The 12,693-nt window shown below is 44.6% G+C and overlaps 2 protein-coding genes across 2 annotated transcripts; one reads left to right on the forward strand and one right to left on the reverse strand.

The window, feature by feature from the left end:
* The first annotated feature begins 2,382 nt into the window (after positions 1-2,382).
* Positions 2,383-9,517, forward strand: LOC135804416 (meiosis-specific with OB domain-containing protein-like). The gene is made up of 13 exons (XM_065318285.1): positions 2,383-2,688; positions 2,821-2,878; positions 3,262-3,393; positions 3,729-3,804; positions 4,642-4,834; positions 5,599-5,699; positions 6,247-6,299; positions 6,481-6,576; positions 7,092-7,178; positions 7,871-8,006; positions 8,389-8,566; positions 9,010-9,096; positions 9,380-9,517. The coding sequence occupies exons 1-13, from the start codon at positions 2,554-2,556 to the stop codon at positions 9,449-9,451; spliced, it is 1,404 nt and encodes a 467-aa protein (XP_065174357.1). The 5' UTR covers positions 2,383-2,553; the 3' UTR covers positions 9,452-9,517.
* Positions 9,518-9,638: 121 nt separating this feature from the next.
* Positions 9,639-12,635, reverse strand: LOC135804417 (iron-sulfur cluster assembly 1 homolog, mitochondrial-like). The gene is made up of 4 exons (XM_065318286.1): positions 12,387-12,635; positions 11,968-12,021; positions 11,271-11,376; positions 9,639-10,589 (listed from the first exon to the last, which is right to left on the reverse strand). Exons 1-4 carry the CDS (start codon positions 12,462-12,464, stop codon positions 10,426-10,428), a joined length of 402 nt encoding a protein of 133 aa, XP_065174358.1. The 5' UTR covers positions 12,465-12,635; the 3' UTR covers positions 9,639-10,425.
* Between the last annotated feature and the right edge of the window lie 58 nt (positions 12,636-12,693).

The following is a 12,693-nucleotide window of genomic DNA, read 5'->3' on the forward strand; positions in this document are numbered from 1 at the left end:
TGTTTTGTGTGTGTCTGTGTGTAATCACTGTATATGTGCGCATGCATGCTTGTGTGTGTGTGTTGCTCTCTGCTATTCTGATTGTTGCTGCTCATGCCTGTCTGGTTTGCTGGGATGAAGGAGTTTTTGTTTTACTTCCCTGGTCTCCAGTATCAACAGTAACGCTACCTACCAGTAATTGTAGGAGTGAAACAATCAGAACTAAATATTGCGACAGAGCTTTCGGCCATATTTTCAATGTATTGCATTCTCAGCTGATCGCAACCACGCGCTCTTCAGCCGAAACATACAGACACCAAAAAAACAATCCTGCCGATTGCAGGACTGCTGAAACAATCCTGCTGATTACTCGCCACTCACTCGATACTCGTTATCAGTTGAAAACACGTGCTTGTCAAGTACTCGGAAGGCATTTCAGACACCAAGATGCAAGTAAAACAAGCAGATCAAGTCACTCACAACTCTAATCATGATGATCTATCATAATGAGAGCTGAGTGGTCTCTCATCTATTTTAAACTATAGCAGTCTCATTATTTTGACATGATTCAATGTCTAGGCCTCATCAGTACAGCTACGCCGAAGTACCGGCCATGCATAGTTAGTAGGGGTGAAACGACCACCGAAAAAATTAATGGTTTATCGATTACCGTTATGCATCACTCGCTGCTTTCCGTAGTTGGAACACTCCGGCGCTAGAGCCACGAGCTATCCTAATTACCGTTAAGTCGCGGATAAAAGCCGGGCTTATAAGCATATAAAAGTTCTCAAAATACTCCTCCGAAAACCCCGCATGCTCCCATCTTCCACCCTTTATGCCCTTGCTGACACTACCCCTTTGTCTAAGAGACGTAATTCACATCTTGTCACCCTTATCCATTCTCTCAAACTCAATCTGTGTCCACCTCACCTCCACTGTTTCAACTGGTTCTCTTCCCGTAGCACGAGAAACTCCCTTTCCCTTCCGAAACCTAAGTCCTCCTTTCTACTTCACTCTCCCCTTTTCACTGCGTACTCTGCGTGGCTGGCACTTCCCCAAGAAGCTAAGGACCTTTCTTCCCTCCGCCTTTTTAAGAGCCTTGTCGCACCTTGACTTTGATTTTGTGTTTCTCATTTTGTTGCAATCACTGCTTATCCATGCCGGTTCTTTTTTCTTCTCCTCCCCTTCTCCCTTCCTTGCCGTGGTTGGCTAACACCCTCTCTCTTTGTATTGGCCGGTGTTCTCACTGTGCTATGAGATGCTGTAATAAATAAATAAATATAAAGCCGCTTTCTGAATCAGGCTTTAATGCAAACCATGCTTATATGCACCACTGATATTTTTGCCAGGCTTGTATGCACGCTTCTACGCGCGACACACGTAGATCTACCACGGACTACAATACCGGTATGACGGCAGTTTTACTATGCACCGTACATTGTCATAGCGCATGCATTCTTGACCTACCCGATCCGCGCTTGCATAGAAGCCAGGCTTTTACGCGCGACAGGCTTATATGCATTTGAACCGTTTGATTTTCAGGCTTCTATCCGCGATGTGCTTGTATGCAAACCCGGCTTTTATCCGCGACTTTACGGTAATTTAATTTTTTTTAATGTCTGTGGTGCCACCGCCCTTTGTGCCATGCATATATTGCAGGTCTACCCTCATTAGCAGACAACCTCGGGGGGGGGGGGTCAAAATTGTTATAGGTGATAACGAGTATTATCTGCTGTCCGGACTTGCATGTACGCGTTTCAGGCTTCAGAGTTTTTGGATCGTTGTCTACTAATGAAGTTTGTCTTGTATCTGATGTCGTAATAACGAGGGTACACCTGTAACAAGACTACAAAACCAGTGTTTAATATGTACTCTTGCTACTACTTTTAAAAGTCTTTGTAATTGTAGGGGTTAGGTGGATCTACCCTAGCCAGTGGATCTGCATGATTATCTAAAACTACAGTAAACGACCTCTGGGTTTAGCGACCACCTGCTCCTAACGACCGTTTTCCCTTGCACGGACAGTGGGACCTGGTTCAAAAGACCACCTGGTTTTAACGACCGCGTTTGCTTGCACCGTGGGGTGGTCGCTTAAACCAGGTTTTACTGTAAGTAAAAAACGATCTGCATGACAATACAATTATTGTCGCGTCTTGTACTTGTAATTGTACTGTAAATCTGCATTATTTTATAATCTCCTTGTATTAAACTAACATTATTATAATTACTTTGACTGAGCTTGAGTAATGGATATGAAGAACGATCGAGAGCAAAGTTCATGAACTTTGAACTATTATGTGAACTTACCGTACCTTCTGCCGCTCGATCGTCACTTTGCCGCACCCTTTTCTTCGACTTTAGCCTACTGTCCGCCTCAGCGTGCGATTGTGGCTTCGCTGTTTGGGATAAAGAGATGGAGCCCAGCCTCCAGTCTCCAGCCAGCAAGCAGTCCAGGCGAGGAGGAGGGAAAGAAGCTAAATTCTTCCGAATGAATTTTCTTAGCCGGTATATTTATATTATCACTATCTGCGATGACGGTGCTCCGTAGTACCTGTTAGTGGTGAGGGATTTAGGATGTTCGGTACCCAGCAATCATGGCCAGATGGAACTGAGCTCCAGGCTAAACTAGGAAGCAGTTCTTCAGCAGGACTTCCTGCGTCGGATGGTCGAACACCGATCAGCAATCTTTCGGGAGGCGTAAACGATGCCGTACGTCGCTGTTCTCCGGTGTCAGTATTCACCTGAGCTGAGCTGGCTCAACTGCTTGTAGAACAAGATTGAATTGATGTTCTGCATAGCATCAGACCCTAACACGTATTGGTTGTGGTGTTGTGAACACAGACTCTGGTCGGCATTGTCCTCGCTAAGCAAGCCGTGAAATCGTTCATGGACAAGAAGAGTAAGAAGCTTGTGGAAAGAGTGGACAGCGTACTTGACTTCTAATCTAAGCATTTCTCTTGAAAAAACTTCAGCACTGTACTACATGTACATCAGCGAATTTTGTGTGCTTCACTGAACACCACCAACTTCTGTGCGTGTGTGCGTGCGCGCAGCACGAGTGCGTGTGTGCGTGCGTGTGTGTGAGAGTGTGAGGGTGTGTGTGCGTGTGTGCGTGTGTGTGTGTGTGTGTGTGTGTGTGTGTGTGTGTGTGTGTGTGTGTGTGTGTGTGTGTGGTGTGTGTGTGTGAGTGTGTGGTGTGTGTATGTGTGTGTGCATGCATATGTGTTGCTTGTGTGTGTGTGTGTGTGTGTGTAAATGTGAGTGTATGCCACTGCTGTTCAGATCCAGGAAATGAACGGTGTTGCTTTACGTTCACCTTGCGGGACTCCCCGGTGGATTACATCAATATTACCTGTTGGGGAAGTTCGCAGTACATCAATAACTTGTCCAAGCAGTTCAAGCTCAATGATGTGGGTGAGTTACTGCAGAGCTTGGAATGGATCCGATCAGATGACAAGAAGCTGAGGCAGATGATGCCCGACCTCTCAAACAGCCTTCATGTACTCCGGACTGTGTTTGTTGGGTCCCCGGGATATAATCTAACACGCAGTTCTGCACACACGCGCGCACGCGCGCACACACACACGCACGCACACATATATTTTGCATCCATTGCATCTAATATTTGAGGGGTGTCCACTTCCCTTCCACAAGGATTTTTGGATCTGCTCCTGCTATCTTACAACCGTGGGCCGCAAGGTTTGCCTGTTTGCAATTGACTGTGAAATTGCTCTGTGCTGTGAATGCAGTTGAAGTGAGGAATCCACAAGTATCAACCAAGTCCAACAATCCTAATGAGGACAAATGGCGCCCATCTACACCTGGGTAAGCTTTGAACGGTGTGTTCTACAGTGCATGCTGCTCAATGAAATCCGATCGCGTGAATCAAGTGTGCGCCCTGCACCAGGTCGCATCCCAGCGCTAGCAGATCTAGGGCTGCACAGCATCCGGCGTGGCATTCACTAACTAGTTCGGATTTCTTTGAGCAGCACTGTAGTATCTATGGAGACAATGCTATACGACAGTACCCAAAACTATGCATGTAAGAAGACCTTAGGGTCTGTTGGGAATGCCCAAGTAAAATAATAAAATACAATACAAAAAACAATCTACATGAAACCTGGTTTAAATCTGGCTTTGGAAACTTTACTTTTCATTGCTATCAGGTTCGGCCTCATTTTCTCTTTGCTGCGCTGATGAGTCCACAAAGGACGAAACAGTTTTGTCTGCAGATTGTGTACCTTGGATTTGAAAGTTTTACACTATCCATGATCTATACTTCAAAAAAGAGTACCAAGTACATGTAAAACAAACACATGATCGTCGTGATCAAAGCCACAACCATCTTCCCCTAGCATGGCCAGGAGCCATGGGCTGAAGATTGCTCTCGACACATGCCTAAATCCCCCACAGACACACCTGGATAACTGGAGGGGCAGCCCAAGAGCGAAACCCACATCGTTTCAAGCTCCACTTGCCCGTGCCATGTCCCTAGCCCACACAACTCCTAGGATATCAACATATACAACTTGTAGTAAACCTGGGGTACATGCAATTCTATAGGAACATACTAAGCCCAAGTGTTTTACTTTGTGCTGTGCATTTTCCAACTTAAAAAAAGCTTTCATTCTTCCTGTCCTGAATGACTTCCATGTGTGATAGAGCTTTCCAGCTGTCAGTGAATGAGAATCACAGTGCAGTGGCACTATACAGCGGTTGGAATCTGGGCGAGTTCTCTGCATTTGCGCATGTACCGATCAGTAACAACAGTGACTATTACACCCTGGGTGACATTGTTCTGGCCGGTGATCGCATCAACCAGCAGATGGTCAACATCTTAGCTGCTGTAAAGAAGGTGAGGTTGTGCATTACGTGTTCTACACGACTACAGTGTGTCATTCTAAAGTGGCCGAGGCCGAGGAATAGGGTGCTTTTAAAAGGGATTTAAAAGCTTTCTGACTGGGAAGATTCGGTATTTGTTTTCTTGATAGCTTGACATCTGCTGTGGAACATAGAATATTGAGGTTGGACTTCACTTGTTATCACTATGCATTGGCTTTGCAATGATTGAAGTTGGACTTCACTTATCACCACCATGCATTGGCTTTTCAATGTCATTATTTTATTTTACACCAGCTTACAAAAGCCAGAGGTTTTTAGCTTCATTTCAAAGGTCAGGCCTCAAGCTACCAGCAAGAGAAAAACTTGATCAGGGTCCAGTGCATGCCTAGCCGACTACAAAGCTAGCCCATATCATATTTATAGTCATTTAATACAATCATTGTACGTATTGTATTATTGTTTTGGGTGTATCCAAGGAAAATTCTGAGGATTTTTCACAATCTTCAGATCCCCAAAGCCCATTTTCGAGAACTAAGGGTAAGAAAAAATGGACCTGTTCAGTAGATTTACACACTCCCGAGAGGCATATAGGTAGGCGAATCGTTTTTATTTCAATCCAAATCCGAATGAGCAACAGAAGCCATCAAAAAGAAGGCATAAAGCAACAGCAAATGAAGGTATGCGAGAAACACCTAATTTTCTAAAAAAAAAAAAAAGAGGCATATAGGTACTTCTAGCCCCAGGTGTATGTGTTTTGTGCCGTTTTGATTTGTGCAGGTTCAGCCAGTTCGACAAATTACCACTCGCGGTGGACAGCAAATGAATTGCCGAGACGTTACCCTCTTTGACTCTACAATACAATCATTTCAATTCACACTGTAAGAACACACAGCACAGACATCAACCAGGTATTTGTAGATAGTCGTACTTTCAAGGAATAATTTAACCTGTATCGCATCGCACTTTGCTGCGCAATTCTTCTGAGGTGCGAAGCAACTTCGGATATGTATCGCAGAAAACTGAGATGGACGTTGATTTTTCACTGTACCCTATAATGTTCAGTGCGCATGCCAGGTGTGTCTCTTAGGGTTGAAACTTAGTAGATGCACGAAGCTTCAAACGTGCTTAGTTAGGCATCCTGGCACTAGGATAGGCTTGCAACTAAGGTGTTACAGTGTACTTGTGGTCTGAGCTTGCACTCTGATCAGCTCTCCAAAAGGCCAATGTTGTCAAGTGTTGAAAAAAATTGCTATGCAACATTTTCGAATTGCTATTCAAGTTTGATTTTGCATAGCAAAATTGCTATGCAAAATATTGAAAGTAAATTATTCCCTGACTTTGATGTGCTCACTGGAACCTTTCGGATTTTAGTCTTTCCATGCGAATGCATTGTGCCTGTTCTTGTTCTGTCTCACAATGTTTCAGGTGGAATGATGACTTGATTGAGTTGGCAGACTCATGGTCACCACATGAAAATGGTAAGAAGCAGCAGCACCATAAGCAAGGCACGCACCCTTCTCATTCACTTGGAAGTCCTTGAGGAATACCCTTCTTTCCAATCGGTCCCACTAGAGGGCACCACTGTGCATGTAAACATTGATGGAGCTGAGGCCACTTACTACCGCGTCTGCTTTGTGTTCATCCATGTATGTGTTGCAGTGCTTTTTATAACTTCCGCCAAAGTTGCAATGAATTCGTATCGGAATGAGATGACAGCATCGTCGGGGATGAAAACCATCATTTTATCCAATCCTGGTGAGCAACTTATTACTCACATTGTAGGCTGCTTTTCTTGCGGGGTAGCCGTTCTTGCGGAGTAGTTCTTGTCCAGCTAGCTTTGGTTATATATAAAGTCATGTATACTTCTTGCACAGCTAGCTGGGGTTAGGTACAATGTACATACATGTATTGTATGCAAGTCATTTTATAGCGAGTTGCATTTATCCAAATGTCGTACATCAATGAGAAGACATTCCTAATTGATATTGGGCTCTCGTAGTGACAGCTTGCACACCATCGTACAGGTATGCAGGTGAAGCCTGATCCAAAGACCACCTGTTTTCAGCGAGCACTTTGTGTGTAGGACCACCACTATCGAAGTAGACCCAGCATCAAATGTGTTGAAGGTACTACTGAGTACTGTATAACTTCTATAAGGCCACCCTGCTTTCAGAGACTGCCTGCGTTCAAAGATCGTCACACTGTTTCAACATACCAGGGGGCAGGGATGACTTCTTGAACAAGCGGTTTGTGTTCTGATTTCCTTTCAGATACTGTGGATGCCCATGAATTGTACCAATTTGCCCAGTCTCAAGAGGTGGAATCTGGCACAAGCATGGATACAACTGTCATATCAGGTACCCAAAAATATACATTGCACGATACTCAAAATCATTACTGACCCCATCACACATTTGCTGCACAAGGGTAACGTAGATGAAGCTCTGATTGGATCAAGTTCCTGTTCTTGGCCACCTGTATCCAGGAAAAGGGAACCCAGTGTTGGAAAGTATAGGTATTCGTCGAGATGCAGCACAAAGAACGGTTTGCCTTGGTTACTTTATCACTGCCTTTTTTGGCCTAGCTCATTTACATGCTTTACCCGTCACACCTAAAAAGCGAATCTGCTGGCTACACTCACTAACGATCACCCCTGTGCCTTGACTCTTCCAACAGAACTGCTATCTTCAGTGCATCTTGTACTCTCATTTCATCCATCATAGTTTCCCTGATAACCATTGAATGACAACCATGACCAGGGAAGTGGAACTGCGTAGTGAATTTATGTGTGGTCATTCTGGATGTTTTGTCCAGAAAAGAAACCTGAATGCATACATTGGCTTCTCGAATTACACAATGGGAAATGCCCGGTGATTGGTTTCAGCCATGACACTCGGAGTAGCAGCTATATATTTTTTGCCATTGCGTGAAATGTGAATTGAAGCTCTGACTTGGAGTATTCAAGCACTATAATTGTAATGCAGGATCCAAGAATTCTGCTTTGTTTGTTTGTTGGCTTCTCTACGAATGTGACTTGTGCGACGTGTAGATGAAGTGTTCAGTATTCAAGAGATTGAAGAAGCCATGATGGACAAGAAGCGGATAACTGGTCATCTAGTGGCAGCAATCACAGCTGTGAATATTGACGACACCGCTGACCAAAGCGCTTGCCTCTGCAGACGCTGGTAAGAATGAAGCCACGTCGCAGTGCAGTGGCTTATAAAGTAATTGTTCATCAATGGCGTCTCAGGACTTGGCGGCTATCAGATGGTGGCAGAGGTGAAGGTCCAAGACATCCAGATTTGCTATGGTCCCATCGCAGTTCAATAGTGGTACTTGTATATGTACGCTACGATGATCATCTAAGCCTGCAATTAACGTTACCACTGGAAAGTGTGCTTTAGTGGATTAGGTTTAGTGTACACCCTCCACCTGTTAGAAAGCAAACGGATCTACATGGCTGAACAGCCCCATCAGGTGCAAAAGGTGCTTTAGGCTACTGCTCATATCTACAAGTACTGTCTTGCTTTTTAAGTTTTTATCCATCCCTCTGCCTTTTGTGTTTAGCACCTCGTGTAACGGCAAGGTTCAGCCTCCAGAAGGAGACTGCCGGAATCCCAAATGTCAAGGTGGCTCCACAACTCAGCTGGACTTCAATCTGCAGATGACTCTTGCCGATGCCAGTGGAGCAATGGAGAGATGTTTTCTGATGATGGGTGTAGCTGCAGACTTCCTTGGATGCACAGTAAGATTAATGCAATGTAAAGTCGACTATGGACCCCTACCAACACCGCATACTGCAAAACAAAACCCACAGCCACAGGGGAGGGGCTCAGTAGTTATGGAGCCAGTGTAGGCAAGCAATAGGTTCATCACCTCTTCCCATCAAAAATCCCAGATATTGTTACAGACCTAAATCGAAACTTCTATTATAATGTAGTGCTACACACCCACACACACCCACAGCACTTCCTAAGCTGGTTGTGTTTCTCAGCGCAATCGTATAGCCGGTGGCAACGTGGACGTTCAAATTTTACTTTACACACACATGCACACATGCGCACACGCATGCACACAAACACACACACACACACACACACGCACGCACATAAACGTACATACACATGCATACACATACACGCTGTGAGACAAGAGAAAGAGAGGAGCAATTTTTGTGTCTTTATCCAGGCTGAGCAGTTTTCTGAAGCGGACAATGCATCAAGGACGGCACTAAAGTGGCAATTTCTTCTGGAACAAGTGCGAGTGTCATTTGTGGTAAGAGTCTTTTTTTTACTCACAGTGAGAGGGAACACAGTGGAAGAGGAGTGTACGTATGATTCCTAACGGAGGCATGCCATGCTATGATCTGCGGAGTGCTGCCACCATGATGTGTTATAAGATAATGGTTCGAAATTTTGACTGGACGGACTGCCTTTCTTTGGATTTGGAAGTTTTCAAAGAGGATATTTTCTGCGTCTACAGTGCAAAGCGACGAGAATGTACCACTCGAAATACAATTGATTAGAATACACGTGTGTTTCCGTGTGCTCAACTTCAGGCCGTACCTCCAACTGACCGATTCGGCCTGGCAACATGTCGTATTGCATCGATACAACTTGCATGCTCGTGAAACGCTGCCACTTCTCACCATTCTTCTCTGAACTTTATCTGTAAACCCACTGGCTATTTCGTCTGTATTACCCTCAATTTTTATCAGCGCTGGCTAGATATCCATTATTGTGGCGTCACAGTGGGTATTAATGATCCCCAAGCGTTTCCATGACAAGCGCAGTGCTTATGATAGCGACTGCTAATAATACTTCAAAGTGTCCTAGACACACTGTTACTACGGCGATGATGCTGTCAGGTTATAAAAAATAAGAGTGTAATGGTGTGGGAGATGTCTGTGATGATAAGTACTAGTATACTGTAAACCCAGAAATATTCGTATGCGAAAAATTTCGTACGTTGAACCTCCAGAAACAATCATAACTCAAGCAAAAAATATTCACTTTACACCGAGAGAATAAGCCTCGTCAGTATCAGTGACACTATCCACTGGTTTCTTCTTCGTCTTTATTTTTCATATGGTAAGCAACCATATGAAATATACGGAATTACAAAGCACACGAAATATTCTGGATTCACATTATGTCCTGGTCGATAGAGATTGTGCTAGTAATGGAGACCCCGGCTTGTAAAAGTGGAGAAGAAGCGGTAGGGTGGGAAAGAGCAAAAGATATTTTCAAGACGAGAGCCATCACTTGGTGCAGTTAAATATTTGCATGGTTTTCGGACCTTCGTGCCTTAGGCTTATGACCGAATGCCATGACATGAGCTTATATTGGTCATGTGTGTTGTGTAAAAAAAGGTGTCCCGTTACATGTACATGTACCGCATTGGTCTCATACTCATGGACACAATACGAATAGGTATACAATCATGTAGGAAACTAATTTGAAGTAGGATGGTAGTAATATACAAACTGTACTTCGAGCGAATGGACTCAACACACTTCCTTCATGCATCAAGACATCAGCAACGAGGAGAAATATATCAAAGAATTAAATACGTGTTTCGTGAGCCATGCGGCAGACTTCTTCCCTACTCGGATGCTGATGAGACCATAAAACTCTGGCCACAGCCACACGTGCCCGTCACATTGGGGTTATTGAAGACGAACTCACTGGACAGCTTGTCTTCCACGTAGTCCATCTCTGTGCCGAGGAGAGTCATCTGGGCTTTCATGTCAATGAAGATGGTTACACCTGCAAGAACATCAAAAGATCATCATGATTCATCACACATAGCCTACTGCAGCAGTTGATGCCTTCACCTTGAGGCGGTGGATTTAGAAACTTCAGTCCACAAGTTGCCATTGTCTTGCGACATTGCTCAATACCGCAACGTAGAGAATTTAAGTTGCCAATGGCGTTAAGACATTTCAACTGTCACCGTTGTCAATTTGTATCAGCTAGTTTTAATAGCTAGTAGTGAGGTACTTCTAGCAACAATCCAAATTTATACGCAAGTATGAAAGGCAGAAAGTAATAAGGGCTGAGACGTAGCGGCTCCGGCAGTAATACATGAGCAGTTGATTGCTAGTGTTGGAGCTTGTGGGTTGGGCGACTTGACTGACATTTGCCTGACTCATGATTGCCACTAGGAGCACGTGGGTAGCAAGCTGAACCTTCCACCCGACCAACGTGCAAGAAAGCACTTCCTGCACAATATGCAGTTGGGGAATTGACCCCTCATCAGCAATGTGCGGCTAGACCAGTGAGCTTCATTTGTGGTCCGAGAGCATTACAAGTATGAGTATAGTATTGAGCGGCGAGTGATGCTTTCCTGCAGGTTTGCCCACTGAGTGCTACACATACCACTGTGCCCACTGGGTGCTACGGATTCCACTGTCCCATTGCATGCACGTGCAACCAACATAAACTCACCATCTTGTGTCACCGTCTCATCAAACTTCTTCTTTTCATTGGTAAAGTCTAGAGTGTATGTAAGTCCAGAGCAACCTCGACTGCGGACACCAACCCGAAGTGCCTCCTGTTGCAGAACGAAGCAAACGAAGAACGAATCTTAGGATGCATTCAGAACTGGCGCAAGTAAGCATGAAACTGCAAGTTTGTGTGTATACTGCTGGCTCTTTGGGGTGCTATACACGTGGAAACGCGCTGAAATGGAAGGTCAGAAGATATTTCAGCACGCTTCAGGCGTGTACTGGCATACATTAGTCACTTGGACTGGCAGGGTCGAATAATTAGTAGTCAATGACGTAGCACAACCTAAAAGCGACTTGAATAGCTGTTTTCTGTGAAAGCTTGAATGCGCTTTGGGGCATGCATGAACCACAAACGCACTGCATACACGTACCAGTTATGAACACAGCTTTAGTGATGAGGGTACCAATTTGGATGATAGCTACAACCCAGAATAAGAACCTACAGTGATACGCGATAGCACTCTTTCGGTATACAAGATAATCTTTATCGAAAACAAAACTCATCAATGTACACGAGAGGCAGACTAGTGACACCCTTCATACTTTGCAATGCCTCCTTCACTAGCAAAACATAACATTATGATGTACAGTTACCGAAGAAACATGTCACACAACTGCAGGCTATCAATACGTACAGCGTTCGGGCGCTGAGAGATGAGTTCTTTGACTTTTCCAACGGCAGTTTGAGTCTACACAACACAACATATACACACACGCACAGACACGCACATATAACACACACCACACCACACACGCACACACACACACACAGACATACACGCACAGACACACACATATTCACACAGACACACATACACGCACAGACACAGACGTACAGGCAGACAGACATACACACACACCACACACACACACACACACACACACACACACACACACACACACACACAAAACGAGATATACCAGTTGACAGTGCTTTCAGTAGGCAACTATTTGCACTGGCACAACAAATCTCCTCCTCGCGCTAAGACGGTGCGCACGAGTCAGTACAATCACATGCACACCAATGATGTTCGTCAACAAGACGATTACCTACCAATACAAGTGCAGCTTTCCGTGGTAAGGCTCGCGTTCTAGCCACAGCTCGGACAGAAGCAGTGAGAACTTGCGACATCGTTATCTCTCCAACATGGTGGTGCCAACACGGCCAGGTAGAATACTACTGTACTAAGACAGTCTCGATGAAAGAGAACGAACTAAACTATCGCCAAGAATTTGAGTTGTGGGGATGTGATTTCATGGACATCAAGATTAGGCGAAATACTACTAGTACTACTACTAGTGATCTGGTGATTGTGTTACACAACGTTTACTGGATATAATAGTTTTGAAACAAGTCTTCT

The sequence above is a fragment of the Sycon ciliatum genome, chromosome 1 (assembly GCF_964019385.1).
Source record: "Sycon ciliatum chromosome 1, ocSycCili1.1, whole genome shotgun sequence".
Taxonomy (NCBI): domain Eukaryota; kingdom Metazoa; phylum Porifera; class Calcarea; order Leucosolenida; family Sycettidae; genus Sycon; species Sycon ciliatum.